At 35.2% G+C, this 21,812-nt stretch overlaps 3 protein-coding genes across 3 annotated transcripts; 2 read left to right on the top strand and 1 right to left on the bottom strand.

The window, feature by feature from the left end:
• Positions 1-1,554: 1,554 nt before the first annotated feature.
• On the bottom strand, positions 1,555-3,970 carry LOC143576344 (late embryogenesis abundant protein At5g17165-like). The gene is made up of 2 exons (XM_077060451.1): positions 3,778-3,970; positions 1,555-1,863 (listed from the first exon to the last, which is right to left on the bottom strand). The coding sequence occupies exons 1-2, from the start codon at positions 3,876-3,878 to the stop codon at positions 1,614-1,616; spliced, it is 351 nt and encodes a 116-aa protein (XP_076916566.1). The 5' UTR covers positions 3,879-3,970; the 3' UTR covers positions 1,555-1,613.
• A 5,456-nt stretch (positions 3,971-9,426) lies between these two features.
• LOC143576343 (V-type proton ATPase subunit G 1-like) lies at positions 9,427-11,066 on the top strand. Its single transcript, XM_077060450.1, has 3 exons — positions 9,427-9,624; positions 9,750-9,850; positions 10,745-11,066. The coding sequence occupies exons 1-3, from the start codon at positions 9,537-9,539 to the stop codon at positions 10,886-10,888; spliced, it is 333 nt and encodes a 110-aa protein (XP_076916565.1). The 5' UTR covers positions 9,427-9,536; the 3' UTR covers positions 10,889-11,066.
• Positions 11,067-14,032: 2,966 nt separating this feature from the next.
• On the top strand, positions 14,033-20,626 carry LOC143576328 (patatin-like protein 6). Its single transcript, XM_077060440.1, has 3 exons — positions 14,033-15,423; positions 17,901-18,193; positions 20,366-20,626. The coding sequence occupies exons 1-2, from the start codon at positions 14,353-14,355 to the stop codon at positions 18,168-18,170; spliced, it is 1,341 nt and encodes a 446-aa protein (XP_076916555.1). The 5' UTR covers positions 14,033-14,352; the 3' UTR covers positions 18,171-18,193; positions 20,366-20,626.
• The last annotated feature ends 1,186 nt before the right edge of the window (positions 20,627-21,812 follow it).

Here is a 21,812-nt window from a genome sequence, read left to right as displayed (position 1 = left end):
TTGTACCTGGTATATTTGAGCGGTTTTATGGAACATCAAACCGGCCGATTTTCATAGAAAACCGGTTTAAAAGCCCACAAGATTTTTTATGTTTCAGGCCCGAAATACAAAGATATTCAGGGGTGAATGTTCAGAGTGGAGAAGATCTTGGAAAATATCATGGTGAGCACATTTTCTTGGATTAAACATCGTGCAAACTTGCAAATTATGGAGTGGAGTAAATGGTGTGATTTTGATGGTAGTTGGGTTTGGTAGTGGGTGAGCTCTAGTTTAGTCTTTGTTGTTATGTTAGGCAAAACGTAGTGGGCGAGAAAGTGGACGAATTTGGGGCGGAATTATGGAGGAACATCTCCCCCCCCCCCCCCCCCCGGGTGATATTGGGGCGAAAAGGGGCGGGGGCAGGATGTTTTTGTCGCCGGAAAGGAAGAAGAAAATATTATTATTATATTAATATGAGTGTGTGTTATACATATACATATATATATTACTATTGTAGCCCCTACATCATTGCACCCTAAAAACAAATTCTCACCCCTTGCTGACTGGGCGCCACACGGCGCAAAACGCCCCAATTTGTAGCCCCTCCATTACGCATAGCCTTATGTTGTATTTTGGCTGTACTATTGGTTCTAGCTACTTGTTAGACTTGCTATATAAAAGCTGCTATTCTAAAAGAAAAAATTATAGGCAAAATGTTTTATGTAAAAAATGGAAGACCATTTCCATGCAATTTGCCTAAATGAGAGTAGGTCTTGACAGATCTATTAAAATGTTACCATTGTAACTTGTTGGGACATTTTGCTAAAGAATACTGTCAAGACACAAATCGAAACAGTGTTGTCCAATCACCAAGCAACATCTCACAAAGGCCTTCAAAACACAACTGACAAGCTGCAGCCATGCAACGAAATCAAGTAGTATTTGCTACCGAACTTAGCAACTCAACATGCGAACTTAGCAACTCAACATGAGAAGTATACGACTGGATTTTCAAGCTGAAGAAGCAATTCTTGTCAATTGGTGCTATTAGATTGCATGAAAGCATAAGAACGCAAACTGTAATTAATTCCTATAAATAAAGCATACAAAGCTTGGTACATGACATCACAAGCCACATAGTAGTAATGCTTTCCCAGGAGCCAATTTGAAAGAGACGATAGTAAAAGTGTTTTACTATATGTATAGTGGTAGTTGGATTTCCCTTGAGGACTTGGTCCACGTGAGTTATGATATAATAATGTAATGATGATAACCTTGTGCTAGACAATAAAGACATGTAACAAAGCCATGTGACACACCATCATATACTATTATGATACATATACTATTATGATGCTTAGACGTGGATGAACGTGTTGGTCCTTAACTTTGATACATGCTATTTCTGCCAACTTAATTACTAGGTGTTAAATAAAACACGTTTATAATGATTATTTGCTATGATGTTTGGTATTTGATATCAATATATTTATTAGATGTGCATAAAGCAAAATTCCAAAATGGATTGTTCACATATACTGCCATATGACATACCATTTATTCCTTATTACACATACTACCAACAAGCCAAACCTTACATAGGCCTCCTTAAATTACTACTCATAAAGTCCGGCTCAAGTGTTAACCGGTTTCTCCAAGTTCTCGAGTGGACGAAAGAAAGTCTTCTCCTCCAGCACTGAACCATGCACTGTTGGCTCGGATCCATCTAGGGTTTTCTCATGTGCTGGCCCGAAAACCCCAATCTTTGGGTGCGGGGCCCAGTACTTTTCTGATTGGGCTTGGGTAAGCGCTTCTTCTGGGACCAATGATGGACGAACCTGATCGTCTATGTTCTTGTCATACACCGACACATGCACCGCCTTCCTGAACACATAAGAAAATTATATTTATATGTGACAATCGATCTCAACTCGTTTAACTTAATTACAAACCAGGCTATTTGGATTGTTAAAATTTTAAGATCTTAATCAAAAAGAGATGTTTTTCTACAACTGAATTCGTAAAAAATTTGTTGGAAAATCCAGTTTTCTAACAAAAAAACGTTGAGACTAGAAAAAGATATGTTTTTCTACAAGTGAATTCGTAAAAAAATTGTTGGAAAATTCAGTTTCTAACCGTTTTCCAACAACTTTTCTTACAAAATTGCTACAAAAACATGTGGTTGTTAACTTCCTACAACTTTCCTACAAACTATTTTGATATTTTTTTTTGTTGGAAATTTGTTGAAACTACTTTAGGAAATTTGTAGAAAATTTTTGTAAGAAAATGACTTGTTTTCTAGCCGTGGATGTAACCGGCTCTGTTAACTTGGCCACCTGTTAAAAATAGCAAAATATATATATATATAATCATTTTCAATCGAATCTCACTTTGTAAAAAACATGTTACATCTGACTGAGGTCTATCTAAGTAAACAACATATGGTCCAGAACTTATCCAGTACAAGGCACTATCGATGGAAACCAGCTAAAGGACATGGAAATGGCCCCTGCATCACTTTATCCTTCTAAAAAGTCTCTGACACGTTCGCTTTCATCTTTCAACCTTTTGAGCTACAAAATCATTTTTTTCAACAGAATTAATTCTGATTCTTTCGCAATAATTGGGGAGAGATATTAAACGTTACACGTTTCGGGGGTCGTTTAATTACTCATTTTTCCGGTGCATGTTTCTGATTTATAACATTGACGAAGAGTGTGAAAGTATAAGGATCGAGAATTAATCCGAGAACTATCTATATATAATTTCCGGTGCATGTTTCCGATTTATAACATTAGTACGTATATGATACAAGTAATCAATAATTGATTGTTTTAGAAATACAATTTCACCTCTTTTTTGCTTACATTTACGCCCTCACACTTACCATCTACACACTTCAATTTTATACTTTATTATAGGGTGTTTGGGATTCCTTATTTTACTTCCTTATAACTTTTCATTTAAGTTAATAAGTTATAAAAGTGTAACTTATAGAACTTTTCCTCTCACAATATAAGCAATCCTAAACACCTTATTACATCTCAAAAAGTTAATAAGTTATAAGTTGGTGAAAATAAACAATCCCAAACACCCCTTATATACTAGATTAGTACTCGTGTTACACACGGTGGAACTTATTTAAAATCATAATATATAATTATATGTAACAACATGTAAATTTAATTAAATACAAATGTTATATTTGTAAACAAATGATAATTTTACATAAATTATAAGATATTATAACTTATTGAACCATATATAAAAACGTATGAAGATAATAAAAGTTAAATTCTTTTCGGTGCCCAATCAGATTCATGTCACACACACTCATATTGTTTATGAAATTATCTTTCTACATTTAAATTTCATTAAACACCAAGTTGTGGGTTATGATTTACAAGCTATCAAAGCGTGTGATAACGTATAAGCTATCAAAGCGGCTTCAAGGTTTCGTTTTCTTTTACTTTTTTATCATTTCGACCTTTAAAATATGATCTTCTTTTTAAATATTCTAGACGTTTCAACTTGCTAATTTTTATCAGTGTCTTGACGTGATTTTTTACACACAGGATGAATACTAATTTACAAATCGTTAAAATCAATCTTACGGATTTTAAGTTTTTTTTAACAATATCTTGTCACAGTAGCGCCTCAGGTAATTTTACTAGTTTCACTTAAGAATCATATATTTGTTTTAATCACTCTTCCGAAAAGTTATCTATAATCATGCTAACACACAGAGAGACAAATACAAAATGATAAGTGAGATAATTGTGAATTATGCATGTATACCTGAAAATGAGATTCGGATTAACCACGGATGAGGTTCGAACGTGGCTGACAAATCGCTTCCCTAAGCTCGCGAGTACACGACTTTGCGAATTAGCGGCCATACAGCAACCTAGCTTTTTACGACGTATAGAGTGACAATAACCGAAGACGACGGAAGCTGAAAAGAGGACGAAGAAGTCAATAAGAATAGGTAGGTGTGCGTTATATGCTCTCACTTGGCTATATATAAATATACGTCTAGAGATGTTGGGTTGGGTAGTGCCCATCAAATTTTTTATATTATTAATTTATATGCACCTAAGTTGAAATGTACACCACATGAGAATCCCAATATGTTGCATGTTTAACATGATTGATACCTTTAGACGATACTAAAATCTATATACCATCATGCCTTTTCTCTTGGAGGTTATAGATTTTAGTCTTCTTATAAAGTATTTTGGAAGTAGATTAAATTACCGTTAAAACAAATAAAAGGACAACAGAAGGAAACATGAAAAATAAAGAAGCAATAACACGAGTTTAGTTCAATCGACTACTATAATCACGAGTTTAGTTGTTTAAATGTTAGCTACAAATAGTTAAAATCAAAAAGTCTAGTGTAATATGGTATGAGTCCCTCGGCTTACATCAAACATTCGTCCATCTTAAAAGTTAAAATTGGAGTAGTTTGCTACATCAACAATCTGAAGTCAAATTTAGCATATGCAATGATGCTTGTTATGTGACATTTTCACTTATTCTTCGTATATGTTCAATTAAAATTGTTCACATTTATTTTTTCTTATTGTTTTCAATGACTAACTTGGATTACTAACGAGTCGCTGACCCACCCCGCTCATTTCCATTATCCGAATATAGGGGACCCAACCACCATATGTGAGAAAATCCATGACCAAACTGAAACCCCTATTCTTCTTTGTCACACCTGGGACTCGAACGCCTCAATCATTTTTGTATTGAATCAACTTATTTAATGCTTGTGAGTTGTGATGAATATATGAACATCTATAAAGGATAATTTTATTGTAATAAAAACGATCTCAAATAGACTTTTAAGGGAGGTGTTGTCTGTCAACCAAATTAATAAAATATGAGGGTGGACAATGACTGGACAATGCTTACTTGATCCACGTGGGTCAGCCACCGTTTATTCCCACGCATATCCCATCACTTGATAGTTGATACAAATCGTCAAAGTGACGTGGACACACGCAAAATACACGGGGAAGCTGGAAACGATTCATCATCTAACTAAATCACTGCATGCATATTTGGTTTTTGATTTTTTTAATGAATTAGGAGACAAGCATAGCATAACTTAACTTACATTTATATTTAACAAATCTAATTTAGAAACTACTTAAATTCGTTTCTTCGTATATTTATAAGTTCAGATGAAACAAAATTTTTTAAAAACTATTAAATAAACTTCACCTCACATTCATATATACATGTGGGTATAATTACACTAACATTATAAATAACATCACATACATGCATACGATTAAACTCGATCCGTCTTGATGTGCACCTCTAAACGGCCTATCATTCTAAAGAGAATTCGGCATGATAACTGTATGAAACTAACCAAAACGGCGAACATCTCTGGCCAACTTGCTTGAAAACACCTGTTCATAGGCCCTACCGCATACACTGACCATTTAGGCGTATGAGGATGTCTCACAAGCGAATGGCCTAACACACGTTCACATCATGAGCACATGTGCTCTCTAGTAACCGAATGAACTTCCATACACCAAACACCAGGCGAATGGGCTGCGATACACCAGCATCTAGGCGTATGACACTTAGTCTAAGCGAATGGACTCCATACGCTTACATTCCAAGCGTATGGGCTGGGGGTGTGCACAAAACCGAAAAAACCAAACCGAAACTGGAAAAACCAAAAAAAAACGAACCGGAAAATTTTAAACCGAATTAGAAAGCGGTGGTGCGGTTTTGAACTTTAGTGTCACACCCTCATCTTGGGCCTAGACGTGTGACTCGATAGTTGGTACCACATTTGTAAATAAATCAAAGTTACGATTGTTAGCGGAAGACTTTAGAATATAAGGGTTAAAGTTGTAAAATATTTACATTTCAAAAGTCGAGACAAAAAGTCTCGATTGGGTTTACTTGTTTATATGTTTTTACAAAAGCATCATATTAAAGATTTAAACAAAATTTATCCGAGCCATCGGATTCTTGAGCCTTCGTCCTCTAACTCTAATCTTGGTTACCTGCAAAATGTTATAAAAATACGTCAGCAACGAATGCTGGTGAATATGCTGACGTGAAAATATTTTCTTTTACTTTGCGACCCCTCGAGGGTTACGCGTGCCTCGGCCCATCTTGGCTTAGGAATAACAAAGTTAAAACAATATCATTATAAACTCGAGTCTCTACCTAGGTCACCCCAGCAAGACACCGCAGTGTCCCGACGTACTTAGGTACCATAAATATACACAAGGCCATTATCGCTCGAACATACTTTGGTTCGGCCCATCGTGGCTGGAGGTCGTGACCAGGCGTGGTGCGATGTGCCCACCGCATTTTACCACATATGTAAGGATCCAGACAAACGTATACTACAGTCTGAGGGCTAGGCTTTTACTCTTATTCATAATGTTTTTAGAGACACTTAGTCTCATGTAAAGTTTTACAAATAACCCGTTTATTTATTTGAAAACAAGTTTGTAAAAGTGGGGCGTATTCACCTTTGATCGGGATCGGTTTCCAACACCGTCCTTGCGTAACTTTTTCTTGCTATCTCGCACCTATAGTACGAGTATAACTTTTATTAGTCGGATATACAATCCGGCTTAAGACCTTTAGTCTTATTATCTCGATGAACCTTTAGTTCATTTCTTTTACTTTAAAACCTTTAGTTTTAAAAGCAATATTTATAAACCTATAGTTTATTATAAAAACCCGACGTTTCTTCTTTTCTAAGAAACGTATTCTTTTTCTTTTATTATTTAAGAATATCCTTATTACTTAAATAATATTCACAACAAAGAATTATATATATATATATATATATATATATATATAATCACACACATATATATATATACCTACACTTTTATATTTCCTTCTGTTCTTTTCTTTGTTGTATAATTTCTTTTCATAAACATCGAGTATAATTCCGACCTAGGACATTAAGCCTTTATAATATTTTATTATTATTTTAGTCGGGTAGTAAGCCTTATCTTTCCTCGGCTTAATATTTTCTAGATACTCGAGCAGCACTTCTACGCCGCTTAGTCTATTCAACACTCGCTTTGATCGCCACTTCACTTCGGCACGCTTCTCGAGACACCAACTTTTCACTGGACGCACTTCGAGATGATCGTCGAGACGTTGGTACGGGATCACCTTCTTGATCGGAACGTCGTCGGGGAGTGGTACGAATATCGAGGTATGGCACGTTTATCGAGGAATCGGGCACGGTTTTCGAGGTGGATCGTTGGCACGAATTTCGAGGTGAAGAGAGATGTTTAGAGAGAGGATTGAGAACTGTGTTTTGGTGTGGGTTATGAAGACCCCGGACCTGCTATTTATAGGCAAAATTTTGGATCCTATCGCGATACGCGATAGGCTCCTAGTCACCCATCGCGTAGCGCGATGTAGCTACGCACAGTCACAACGTAGGTCTGCCACGTGGCAGATGGTGTGCCACGTGTGAACACGTGGCGGACGATGTGACACGTGTCGGGACACGTGGCGGACGATGTGACACGTGTCGGGACACGTGGCGAGAGGTGTGCCACGTGTGGACGCGTGGCAGTCTTGTGCCAAAGGTGTCAGGACACGTCATCGCGATACGCGATGACGTAGGTTCAACCAGCGATCGCGTATCGCTGTTGACCCTTCCAGAAGGTTTGACCAAGCCCCTTCGCGATACGCGATGGCTTGTCCCTTGTCCCCATCGCGTAGCGCGATAGGACAAGAAAACAGATTTTTCATTTTTAACTATGGAGTTTGAATTTGGCAGAATTAGTCCCTTAACTTTGGCGAGTTGTCATTTTTGGCCCAAAATTCCCGTGATGTTACATTTAGCGAAAACTGAAGTATTGGTTTTGGTTCGGTTTTGTATTTTGTTAAGAACTAGAACCGTAATAACCAAAAAATCGAAATAACTATAACATCTTAACCGTAACCATTAAACCAAAAACTGCCGATGACTATTTGTTTAGTTTTAACATATAGTTAATAACAAATATATTTGGCTTCTACATATGATTCATAACTAATAATAATGGTACTTTTAGTTTTGATTTTAATATATGTATTTTTTTCTTTTAGTATATAAGTTCAAATATTCAATATTTTATTAATCATTTATTTTAAGAAAAAATATATATCTTGGCCAGTTTCAATATTTTGGTCAAGTTTTTCTTTTTTTCCTAAAAAGTTTTGGCTCGATTAGCAAAACCGAAAAAATCCGCATACAAAACCAAACCGAACCCAAAAACCATAAACCGAAAACCAATGGTTTTAAAATATCGTAAAACCGAAAGTTTGGTTTCGGTTCGGTTTTAGTAAAAAAACGCACCGAACCGCATAACGCACACCTCTAGTATGGGCCATGTTTACAACATTTAGTAATGACTAAATTACCCCTAGTTATTTAATCAGCTACGGACAACAAATATTGTACTCACAAATTCCCCCTTTATTTGTAGTTGTCGAATGCTTCAACTGCTAATCACTAGTCACAATAAATGTATTAACAAACACCCCATTTGACTGGTGATTCTTGGGTTGTTCAGACAGAATAATCTCTTAGTATTTTACGTGAACCAATAACTCGTAGAGCCCAATACCTGTTGGCTAACATTTATCCCAATACCCATACCGGGCCCAATACCCGTCGGGCTTCGTATACACCCTTCCAGGTGGCTTCGGGTTTCGAATATATCCATTGGGCTCAAGTTATTTTGCCATCCTTAGAAGCAACAGTTATTATTTGTAAATTAGGGAAAAGTTTGTTTATCCCTAATTATTTAATTAAAATGTATTGTTTTATCATATCATATACGCGCCTCATATCCATCCCTTTGTTTAATCATTAGACCGATCGATCTCCTCCTCCTCCTAATTCGTAGGTACGGTTTTCTCGCTATCTTGATTTCACCCAAATTTCCGCATCATATATAGGTTTCATATTAATTACTTGTTTCGTACATCACATTTGCTGTTGCTTCTGCTCTTCATTTTGTCTTTTCAATCTCATATATCATTCACTTGTTTGCTGTTTTTGCTTTTATGTCTCGTTTTGTTTTATCAGTTGGATTTGGTTATTCTTTTTGTTGATTTTGGTCTCACTTTGTCAAACTACATAATTTTGGTGCAATTTATTATTTATTAAACATGACATTGTGTTCTAGGGAAATTTTTAGTTAAACTATGCTGTTTGTTGCAAAATGGCAAAATGCAAATCTTGACGATCCATGTTAAGCATTTAGGTTATATTCCAGTAAAAGATTAAACTTTTGCGCTGGTTTTTCGGTATTTCTTTAGTTGTAAGTAATTGACATCACCTTTGACCACAAAGGTCAATCTTTGAGGTTTACCATGGAATTTGGAAGCATGTTTTTTTTAGTTTTCTATATAATCATTTACGGAGTAAAATTTTGAGTTCGCACTTCTAAAAATGCGCCCTTAAGTTTCCTTTACGGGTTTTTGTTATAAACTTTTTAATCTTTTCATATTATAATGATACGGTGTTGTGTGGTGTATTATGAGCAGACATGGATTCTAGCAGGGGCCAGAATGGAATTCAACTCTTGTTAGCTGCAGAGCAGGAAGCTCAGCAAATTGTTAATGCTGCCAGAAACGGTCTGTTGTTATTGTGCTGTGCTCTATAATATGTTTATATGATATGATTACTTTCAGCTCAGCGTTTTCCCTTGTAGGATATAGTCTATACCAATTCATTGATGCTGTTTATTATTGTGTACCAGCAAAATTAGCTAGACTAAAACAAGCCAAAGAAGAGGCTGAGAGGGAGGTTACCGAATTCCGAGCTCAAATGGAAGCTGACTTTCAAAGAAAGCTTGCTGAGGTAGTTCAGAACACCATAACCTTTTGCTTTAAATTAGGACGAAAACGCAGTTATTGTGACCACTCGATGCAATAACTTAAGAATGTCTTGGTTCTTTTCTAGTTCTGTCTTTCTTTTACTCGAGGCTGTAAGTCAACCTAGAGGGCAGGGGTGAATAGCTTGATCTAAAATTCCACGTAAAACGTTGTTTAATATATTTAAGGAGATAAATTTACAAGTGATAACTTTCATGTTGATATTCACATCATAGATATTGAGATATCAAGGGCTAATAGTAAGTTGAAATGTTTTTGTGTGTCTGTGTCTACAGACTTTTATGCTAAAATGACCCCCTTGCCCCTCATGTTTATACATAAAATTGCCATTTATTTGGAGGTTGTAAAATGCTAACGGGTCAAACTTATAGTTTTATACCACACGTTTGTCTAAAAACTACTAATACATATTTATTATTTACAACTTCAAACTTGTTTCTTATTCAAAATTTTTAACTGAAAAGGGAAATAAGTAACGCTTGAAAATCAAAATCGCTCGATGTTCGATCGAAAAATGCTCGGTTTGAATTTCGCTCGATTTTTAAATGAGCCGTTCGGTTCGTAAAGGAGCAAGCCCTCGCTCAACTCAACTCGGCCCTTTTAACAGCTCTAGTATAAGTTATGACAAATGTAGTAAATTAATTGTTGACCAAAGTTTATAGATCTTTCAGTAATAGTCTGTTCATTTTGATAAATGATTTACATGGTCATGCTTTAAAACTAGAACCGATCGATTTAAAAGTTGAAATATAACTGGAACCAGCCATTCTTAAGCAAACGTGTCGAAGTCACGTCTACAAAATCTTGTAAAGAAAACTTTTGATCATTATTTTAATTTCTATTGTCTGATGAGAAACAGAGTAGTGGAGACTCGGGTGCTAACGTGAAGCGTCTTGAGAAAGAAACCGATGCAAAGATTCAACACCTGAAAACCGAGGCTGAAAGAATTTCAAGCGATGTTGTCGGGATGCTTCTCAAACATGTGACCACTGTAAGGTATTAAACTCGGTTTCTAAAATCCCTGTTGTCTACAAGTCGGGTTTTTGTTCTTCCATTATGCATGTGTATTGTCGTATTTGTTGATTTTTCGTTCTTGAATAAAAGCGGGTTCTTAATATTACTGTTTATTTCCATTTGAAGATCACAGACTCCATGTTAATAAAGCGTTGATGTATATGTTATGGAATGATTTCGGGTTTGGGTCTTTTGATCCAGGCCCGTTTGAAACTCAAGTGACTAAATATTATTGTTATTTTCAAATTATTATTTACAAAAGTGTTATTTACCTTCATATGAATAACTTCACATGAACATCCTAGTTTACGTTGATATTTGGCGTTTCACATAAATGTTTACAACGTTTGGCGTACTAAAAAAAGAGATTGCTGAAGTATTCAAGCTTAAGAACAAAATGTATATTTTGAAGTTGATAAGAATGTCAATATGTGTGATGAATACAATTATACAAATGTGCATTGTTTTTAACAAATCTTCAAATTCAAGCTTAAGAACAAAATGTACATTTTGAAGTTGATACGAATGTCAATATGTGTGATGAATACAATTATACAAATGTGCATTGTTTTAAACAAATCTTCAAATTGTTGCGCAAATAAGAATGAAAATGTTGCTACAAAAGTTCTCAATGCCCACATAATTGATGGGTGGACTAACCATGAATTGACAGTAGTGCTTTAGTTCAAATTATGGTTAGGCTCGTCACAATTTATGATGAAAATGTTATGCGTTGACCGTTCGATGGCGAGACCAAAACACGTTCGATGGTGAGACAAAAACACGGGAGTTAAAGCAAATCATAAAGCCTTGATTGACTGTCTGAACACTATACACACAGTGGACTGATTTTGAAATTTCAATCAATTCCTGAGTTCAATTAAGAAGAGAAAAGAAAGTTTTTCTTTTCTTTCTTTTCTTTTTTTTCTTTTTCACCATTCTCTTTTCCTTTCCTTTCTTTTCAAATTGGAAGGAAAACTTTTCCTTCTATTTCTTCTTTCTTTCTCACATTTTCTTTTCCTTTCTCATCTTAAATAAACTGATTTTCCTTTCCTTTCTTTTCCAGAAAAAACTTAGGAACACAATTCACTTTTTATTTTCTTTCCTTTCTTTTCCTTTCCTCTCTTAAATGAGACTTGGGAAAAGTGTCGATTAATCTTAAAGACGCTGACTGCAATTTAGGCCTTGTTGAGTGAGTACGACGCATGGCCAGAGTGTCCTAGGCGGTACAATCCTCACGTGTCAATCTCTTCTAATAGTCATTAGATCAAGAGGTGTACTTCTCGTTCACCATTATATGTCATATCAGTGTCACATCATCATCTTCCTTAATCTTTCAACTTTAGCAATGTCCACCGTTCACTATTTAACATATTTGTAATAATACAAATGATATTTTAACTATTTTGTAAAAGTCATTCCAACTTCAGTGGAGTGGTGAGGTGGTTTGGATGTAGAATGTTAAGAATTTGATTCCTGTAGAGTGTAACTTTCAGCCATTCAAAGAAAAATACTATTTCTTAAAACAATTACGTAATAAGTATAAATAAAAACGAAAAATATGATTAACATCAACAAACAAATATAAATCACTTCAATTGAAAAGGATAAAAAACTGATCTTAATTTTCGTCGGGTAATCGAAGTAAGTATATATGTTTCCCTGGATTCAAATGTAAAGGTTGTTATGTGTTTCTCGTTACGTAATTACTGAATGCTAGCTTCTTTTTTTTTGTGTGACATCAATTTCTTATAGAAAAAAATATGATTGAACATCAATTTCATCACGCCTAAAATCGCATGATCTTTGTCTTCTAAAAACATATTGTGTAATATAATGCACATATACATTATGTTTCTTATTCTTTTTGGTGGCCATGCTCACGCCAGATTGTGAAGGTTGCTTAAGAACACCAAATGCTCGTTTCACATCCTTCCTTGCTGCTTCTTGAATGATCACTTTTTATGTTTTTTCATCTCGTAAACATTTGAATTATTTATTTATTTGTTTATGATCTTTGAATGATCACTAGACCATCAGAGAGATCAGGTCGCACATCACCTTCACTCCTAACATGCTAGCACGAGCACCACTGCACCAGTAACGACACCACAACGGATGATACGGTTCTCCCTAAGTCCCACATGCCCATATCAACTTCGCAAGACTTGCAGGGTGAGTACGTACCCGTATCTAATGGGCGGTACACTCCTCACATGTCAAGTTTTTAAAAGCCATTGATTTTGCAAGCTTAAATTGTAATTCGCTTCCTTCACCTGTGGCTTAACTGGTTGAAATCCTAAAGTGTAAGCTAGGGGAACCAAATTATTTCCTAAGTAGACACATAATTGGTTCATAATTCTTTTTGCTAGAAGATAATTAAAAATTGCCTTCTATTATTTTGCTAAATTATTCTAGCTTATGAAAATGTTACGAAAAGGTTGAAGATGTATGTAAACTAATAAAGATGAAAAATATATATGTATTATAAAACTAACCATGGTAATTAAAAAAACGAACGTTAAGTTATAGGTACCAAGCGAGTTCATGTCAAGCATTACAAAGATTCTTCTAGTAAAAACACAATTTATGATGCTACGTTGATGGAAATGTGATACCTAAGTGTTGATCGCGTATCAAATGCAATTATTATATACATTGATCATTGATGAAATTATAGTATGATACACACCAAAATAGATACATCACCATAAATTAGTGTCACATTGAGCATAATTTTTTATATAGTATTTACAGAGATTACACCATCATCATTTTCATGGTTGTAAAAGGAAAATTAATTAACACTTGAATATAGATTTTTTAAATTTATTATATTTCAATGAATTTTTGATGCCATAAACCAATTTTTTATTAGAAAACTTTATACGGGGAGTTGTTTTTTTTTACAACTTTATTCTTAGATGGCAAATATCTTTTTTGGAAAATAAATTAATACGAAAAACATAAAAATAAAGTAGTTTATAGAAATATAAATCATTAAACCATTTCGTGATTTATATTGTACGTTACATATTAGTTCATTAGTTGTATTATTATCACCAGACAAAAAGAGTAATAATATATATTTTTTGTTCAGCGACTAATAATATAAATATCAGTAACAAAACAGACATGCTCTCCAGTCCCTTGGTCATGTCCTCCATTCTCTCATTTTCATATTCTTAACTCTTCACCATATACACTTTCACATCCTTCAATTCAAATCAATTATTATCATTTTATTTTTTCTTATTTTCTTGTGTAAAATGCCTGTGACAATTTCTATTTTGGCGGGAGACACGAGGTGAAATTGTTATTTATTATTCTGTGTGTTTTTCCCCTGGTTAGTAAATTTTCAGCCAGGATTCACGCATTCCAGCAATTGAATGCACTGAACTAGAGTTTATAAATAGGCTTTGTGAAAAAAAAAACAATTTTGCTTTTAAAAAAATGGCTTTGAATCATCATCAATCGTTGGAAATGCTGCACGAGCCGAGCATCGACACCGATAAGCTCAGCTACGAGATCTTCTCGATTCTCGAGTCGAAGTTTTTATTCGGTTACGATGATCATAAACTCTGGAAACCTAAAGACGTGTTAGTTAATAATAATACTGATACTGATACTGGTACTGACGTTCAGTCAGTGAAAAACCAAAGAGGTAAAATATGCGTCCTCTCAATAGATGGCGGAGGCATGCGGAGTATTCTCGCGGGAAAAGCTTTAGCCTATCTCGAAAACGCGTTGAAAACAAAGTCCGGGAATCCGGACGCAAGAATCGCGGATTATTTCGACGTGGCCGCCGGCACGGGCGTGGGCGGAGTCTTCACCGCGATGTTATTTGGTAGTCGAAGCGATAACCGTCCGATTTTCAAAGCGGAGGACACTTGGAAGTTTATGGCGGAACACGGAAACCGATTCTACGATAAAAAACCGAGTCTCGGTTTATTTCGAAAAAACAGTATGGTTCGAAACGCTGTTGGATTTGAAAACGTAATGAAGGAGGCTTTTAGTAACTTGACTTTAAAAAACACTTTAAAGCCGGTTTTGATCCCATGTTACGACCTTTCCACGTCAGCTCCGTTTCTATTTTCGCGAGCTGACGCATTGGAAACGGACAGCTTTGACTTTCGGTTATGGGAGGTGTGCCGTGCCACGTCAGCTTTACCAAGTTTATTCAAGCCGGTATCGATGAAGTCTGTTGACGGGAAGACCCGGTGTGTGGCGGTTGACGGTGGCTTGGCGATGAGTAACCCTACGGCGGCTGCGATTACGCACGTGTTGCATAATAAGCATGAGTTTCCGTTCGTGCGAGGCGTGGAGGATTTGCTGGTGGTATCGTTGGGTACGGGTCAGGTGATGGAAGGGAAGTATGATTACAAGAAGGTGAAAGGGTGGAAAGGTAAAGAGTGGGCGTTGCCGATGGCGAGAATATCCGGTGACAGCTCGGCGGAGATGGTGGACCACGGTGTTTCACTGGCGTTTGGTCAATGCCGTAGCAGTAATTACGTCCGTATTCAGGTCTGTATGTGGTCCATGTTTTTTTTCTTTCAAAATTTTTACTCTTTCACTTGGTAGAAAACTTAACACATAATTTTGGCAATTTTGCTAAATTAGTGAAGTTAATTATCTGATTGATTTAACGGGGTAACCTTTTAATGAAATCATTGAAAGGTTATCAATTAACATCTAATTTTTTTACCGAATAGTCAAATAACAAGAGAAAAGGCATCCCTGCTGCGCGCTGGCTATGCCTTAAAGCACCAACGGTGCGTTTTAGTCGTTGGCTAAACACTAAAAAGAGGTCCTAGGCCCTAGCCGTGGGATCACTAAAAAAAGTCATTGCCACAGGTTAAACACTAAATAAAAGTTGTGAGGGTTTTTCTATTATGTAAGGATTAACTTACGATGTTGTGAGAGGAGGTGGGAGAATTTGTAGTAATGTTTCAGTATATTAGAAAAAGTTCTTGTTCACGCCCTATTTTGAAAATGTTTGTGTGTGAAGGCTAGAGAAAAATTAATAATAAAAATATTAAAAATGATCATTTAATTGAAAATAAGAAATAAAATATAGTGATTTTTTATGTAATTATAGATTTTTTTTGGAATTCCAAGTTACAAGTTCGTAACTTATCAACTTATCTTCTCATGTAAATAAATAATCTCAAACACTTTTTTTTAACTTTTTCAAAAATTAAAAGTTACATAAAGTAAAATAAGGACCAAACACCTCCTAAAAAGAATCTGCTATCCCGCTGAGTAAAACATATTTTTTAATGTTTGTATTGAACCTTTTTTAATGCTTGACTATTTTGATAAACTTCTTAGCAATTTTCCCATAAAGTTCATTTCCAATAGAATTTAACCTTTATTATAGTTATTACTTATTATTTTTATTATTACTATAAAAATTGAATTGAAAAACCACTCATTCAGTCATTTGTTAAATTAGTTTTAGTTTTAAATAATCATATATCACATGCTAGGATAGTTTTTTCTTTAAAATTTTGGTCAAATTGATTTGTTTGATAAATTTCCTTCTTTTTATCAATCAGATTCGCATAGTAGATTTGAAATACTGTGTAGATTTTGACTCATAGTTATATTCTCCATACCGCGTCCAGTCACAAATCAAATAACACCCAAATTGACAATTGGTCATTTGAAACTCATCATGTGGGCTCGTGTCAATTTGTTTCTTGGGTCAAATACATGGATTGAATATCGATAATGCCACAAAAATGTTGGAAAAGGTTATAAATTACTTGGGACGAGAGAGGATGGATGGTCCTTGCAGGAATGATTATGGTTTGTTTGCTAGTTTACATGCCCTGGTGTTGTTTTTTAGGCTTATGCAATTTAATATGGATAATGGCCATTCTTCCACAGATATTATTTTGTTTCATTCTACTTCCTCCAGCTATTACAGAGCCAATTGGTGTCTTTTCACAACATTTTGTGTATGTGTAGCTTTCTTGAGACAGATAGGCAAGCACGACATTATTTGCATAAGACAGCTGACTTTCGTAGTTCCTTTTACGTGATGTTGGGTCACGTTCTATGAGACTAGGGTTGTAAACAAGTGGAACCGAGCTTTCTTCGTTTAGCTTAACTAAACTCGAGCTCAACTCTTTTTGAGATCTACACCCAATGTTTGATGAAACTCATGAGAAAGTTTTCAAGCTCGAGCTAGGCTCGTTTATTATTTGTAGATTATCTAGTTATTTATCTACACATATATAATTATTTTTGCATATTTTATTATTATAGTTTTCTATATCTTACATACATATTATTTTATTATGTTATATATTTTTAGTATATTGAATATAAATTATTATTTTTATATAAATGGGTGACATGTGCTTGCAATTCTAGCCAAACTTGGTACATGAAGCTCGGGTCAAGCTTTTAAGTTTTTACACACCAATCTCGAGTAGCTCACGAGTTTACTAGCGGCTCGGATCGTTCTTGACCAAGTAAATATTGAATTTTGGTAATATTTAACAAAATAGAATGCGAGAGTTCATCCTTACCTTTTCTGAAATATCTTTAATCCATAATTGAAGTTTATAGACAAGGGTAAACATGGTATAACATTTGATAATAACTACAGACAAGAGTACAACAGTTGTATTTCTCTCTTGTCTTTGAAACCTTAAAGAACCAAGTACTCAGTCAGGGGGTCCAAATGACTGAATGAGTATTATGACTTTTCTTGATAATGTCTAATTTTCCCCCCAATAACAGTAACTTAAATTTTTATTCTGGTATCTATGAAAACATGTTACCTGAAAACTAATGGGACATGTTTATACCCTTCTTTTCTTAGTAACTTCTTTCTAGGCCAAGTGACATGTGTTTGAGAGTCAGTAGTTATACTAATAAAATGAATTAGAGTATTTGTTGTTAGGCCACTTCAAAACTGTAGCGCGGTAGTAACAATCACTATAGCTTAGATCAAATATATTCCTCTAATATTTGTGTTTCATTTTTAGGCAAATGGATCAAGTATGGATCGTTGTGGGGTGAACATTGACACCGACTGTAGCCCCAAAAACATCAAGTTGCTGACGGAGATAGCAGATGAAATGTTGACACAAAAAAATGTGGAGTCGGTTCTTTTTGGGGGTAAGAGGATTAGTGAGCAGACCAATATGGAGAAACTTGATTGGTTTGCAGGCGAGCTCGTATTGGAGCATCAAAGGAGGAGTTGCAGGATAGCTCCAACTGTCGCTTTTAAGCAACCTACCGCCAAACCCACCTGAAGAATTTCTCCACAAACGTTAAGGTACTGTGAAATCACTGATTTGCCCGTTCTAAAGTTATCAAACCTTGATTTTTTACCATGTGGCTTTGAGACATCTATAGTGTCTTAATTTCCATTTTGACAAGAAAATTAACAAAATAGTCTTTGCCTTTATGAAACTACTAATTGACCAAAATGCGACAAGTTTCTTTTGGTACAACAAATTTCAATCTGATGTATCAAATTGGATCCTTTGGCTCAGCAGATTCAATCATTTTAGCGTAGCGGGTTCATCCTATTGTGTAGATCCATGAGTTGCACAACATACTAGATCTGCTACGCTAGAGGCCCCACAAGTTAAATAAAAACTGATTTCTTTTTAAATTAAAACGTGGCGCACGAGAGTTCACTCTGTGTAAGAGATTATAAACAAAGGTGTAATCCGTCAGTGATTGATTACATGTGTCCACCTGTGTATATGTTGTTTCGGTCAAAAATTAACAAAGTAATTTTGTGATCAAATTCGTATGTGAGGTAGAGTGCTTGATCAAAAGTATGGTAAACACAATGATTTGATTTCGAGAGAAAAAGCCCTTGATCTTGAGGATCTCCGGCATAAAAAACCCGGTCGGTGAAAACTATCACCGTCTATTTATTAATAATAAAAAGGGTGATTATAAGTGGTGGGGCTGATAATTGATCGAATACTAAGTGTTACAATGAGTTCTGGTTGCTATCAAGGTGAAGTGCGTGTTACATGTGTTTTTCCTAACTGATCACATCAGCCCATTTATACTGAAAATCCCTAACTAATTCTCCGAGTATCCCGGAACTGAAAGAGTCTTCAAATATAGCCGTTGGAGCACTCTTCTTTGAGTCTATCCACGTTCATCAACGTTCGCCCACGTCTTTGACCGATTCTTTTGGGAGTCACTCATCAAACGTGGCCCCACCTGCGAAATAACCTCAAATATTCGAGGATAATACAACAGTTAGTAATTATCAGGGATACCGAATACTGAAATCCTGTCAGTAAATCCGGGATCCTTATACGTAGAAATGATTCTTGACAATAATAGAGTTCTCCCACGTGCTAATATTAACTATAAGTGCGAGATTTCAGCATACAGTCAGTATTTGACCGTTAACCATTACTTGGCCCTTAATCCTAACGGTTATAACTCATTCCACACGTTTTATGCAACCACCAATCGTGTATTTCGCATGGACTAAATCAACAATTAATATCTGCAATTATAAATCAACACCAAGAGAGAAATATCTATTTATTAGCATTAATACTCAGGATACTAAACTTATCTGAGAATCCTAAACATATTCAGGATCTCGAGTATATTCAGGATCCTGAGCTGATCCAGGATCCTGAGCTAACCACAGATCCGACTATAAAATTTGGGCCCTAACATATGTAATATGTGGAAATTGGTCGAACTATAAAAAAAAGTCAAATGACTATTTGTGAGAATGAATAAGTTTATGATTTCCCTTAATATTAACTTGTAGACTAAAAAAAAAACTAAGAAAGAAAGATGTCCTGACTCTTATCACCTGAAAAGAGCATTTATTTCTGTCAAAAAAACATTAGTATGATCACGCTTATTGAGAGTAGATTGTATACTGTTTAATCAGGGGGTCCAAGGGCATTTACGTCTTTTACTATGCATGTCGCAAGAATCTAATGTCAAAGCCGAACAGATATAGTAGCCCACTCCTCTCTAATAACCGACACATTCATATTTTAAACAAGAACATTTCTGTCGTTAAATCAGAATAATATTGAAAAGTTTCAGTTGGATCAGTGGGACTGTCTTTCTTCTTCTACCAGGGGTATCTTTGTAATTTCAATAACACAGTTTTGAAAACATTTTCCCATTTTACCCTTTTCTTATTTTCACTTGTTAAATCAAGACCAAATTTATACAAGGCCGACGGTATTATGGTAAATTCATATATCACAAGAAAAACCCAGCCTTTGTTTTTCCTTGTTGAAAATTCTTAGTAAAAATATTCACTTCTTAATCAGAAGATTACTAAAGTTTTGCTACTTCAATACCACTTGGATGACGAAAATGCCCTCAACGTTTAAGACGTGAATACCCTAATGAAACCTGATATTATAAGTTTTGGATTTCTTTAGTGATACATTTTAGAAGTAATTATGTTTATAATATTGGAAGTACATTTTGTATGCAGGGGCATGGTGGTCAAAAATGGAAAAAGAAAGTAAAGTGGCATAGTGCATACTCCATATTAACCAGCTTTATTTTGAAAGAGACATAGTAAACTGACAGAAAAGAAAAGGACACTCAACTCAACTGTAAAAACAAGAAAAAAAAGGCATGGGATTGTTGGGGGTAAATCTTGATGGGATTTATTTGCCTGCTAGAGTACAATCATTTTGATGTCCATTCTTGTGTTGCTTTGTCCTCTATCTCTAGACCAACAAAAGTAAAATAAAGGGTAAAATTGGTAAAAAGAAAAAAAAAAGGAAAGAAGAATCAGTGATTGTGCATGGAACTATGGAAGTCTTGAATGGTTAAAACTGGTTATTATTTTTGGGGCTAATGTATTTTTTTTGAAGAGTTATGTTTTGTTTAAGTAGAAATTTTATATTTACAAGATTGCCCTTTTTCATTAATGGTATAGGCTAGTGGGTATGAATGATGGAAAGCAACATGTTTTGGTGTGGGAAATATTGTAATGTGACATAGATTTAGAGGTTATGTTTATTCATATTATCTGTTACTAACTTTCAACATTTGAGTCTGCTTCAATATTCTTATCCTATTTGTTTTCGACTCATGGACAATATCACTGTCATTTTCATGTGTGTGGGATTAGGATATAATATAAGAAATTAGGAGAAGAAAGGATAGGAGTAGTGTGCGTTTGTATATTTATTTTAATTTTTTACGCTCTGTTTCAATTTCATTTCTCGTTTTTTAGTTTTATGTTGCTTTTTTGTACCCTTTAGAGAACTTATTAGTAAACGTTTGAAAGCTTTAGGATATGATACGTCCATGCAAGAATTTCTAGAGGAGGGGTAGATTCGATTTCATGCCCTTTTTCAATAATACATAATATACTTAAAGTTGGACAAGCCATTGTAATGGCTTAGACGCATTATTGTAGTAGGGAATGCGATTGAGTATAAGTTGTGCACAACTTTTTGATTGGTGGGAGAATTGGAGTAGTTATACTCAACAATATATTAACCTTGAAAAAAAAAACTAAAGAATAGTGAAAATTGGAGCCTGAAGTAAGTTGTGTTTACACAAAACATTCTTAGAATAGATCTTATTGTTAATAATATGGAAGTCTAACGTTAATAACTGCTCATCTTACATTCGTTTGCACACTAGTATAACATCATATTTAAACCATGTCAATCTTCATTCTCTGCCAAATAGCGTAGCAATTTTCGTCTATTGAACTGATTTCCCCTTGATATAAGGCCATATGTAGTGGGGCTATAAATGTAGGCGACAAGGGTGAGAACAAACATGTCGTCTGCTTGTGTTATGGTGGAGATGACGTGGCTATCAGCTATTGGTGGGAGGGCCATTTTTGGGCTACAACACTGCCCCCCGAGGGTACATATCGCCCCTTTTTGTCACGAGTCAAAAATCGCCTTATTATG

Source organism: Bidens hawaiensis, unplaced genomic scaffold, assembly GCF_021521415.1.
Source record: "Bidens hawaiensis isolate Kalapana, Puna unplaced genomic scaffold, B.hawaiensis_p1.1 tig00028074_1, whole genome shotgun sequence".
In the NCBI taxonomy this organism is placed as follows: domain Eukaryota; kingdom Viridiplantae; phylum Streptophyta; class Magnoliopsida; order Asterales; family Asteraceae; genus Bidens; species Bidens hawaiensis.
Note: the sequence above shows the minus strand (reverse complement) of the source record. Positions and strands in the feature narration are given on the sequence as shown.

Excerpts from the sequence above, each read along its gene's own strand:
- LOC143576344 (XM_077060451.1), bottom strand. The coding sequence starts at position 3,878 with ATGGCCGCTAATTCGCAAAGTCGTGTACTCGCGAGCTTAGGGAAGCGA. Across the intron at positions 1,864-3,777 it reads AATCCGAATCTCATTTTCAG|GAAGGCGGTGCATGTGTCGG; the intron begins GTATACATGCAT and ends TTATGTGTTCAG.
- LOC143576328 (XM_077060440.1), top strand. The coding sequence starts at position 14,353 with ATGGCTTTGAATCATCATCAATCGTTGGAAATGCTGCACGAGCCGAGC. Across the intron at positions 15,424-17,900 it reads GTAATTACGTCCGTATTCAG|GCAAATGGATCAAGTATGGA; the intron begins GTCTGTATGTGG and ends TTTCATTTTTAG.
- LOC143576343 (XM_077060450.1), top strand. The coding sequence starts at position 9,537 with ATGGATTCTAGCAGGGGCCAGAATGGAATTCAACTCTTGTTAGCTGCA. Across the intron at positions 9,625-9,749 it reads TGTTAATGCTGCCAGAAACG|CAAAATTAGCTAGACTAAAA; the intron begins GTCTGTTGTTAT and ends ATTGTGTACCAG. Across the intron at positions 9,851-10,744 it reads TTCAAAGAAAGCTTGCTGAG|AGTAGTGGAGACTCGGGTGC; the intron begins GTAGTTCAGAAC and ends GATGAGAAACAG.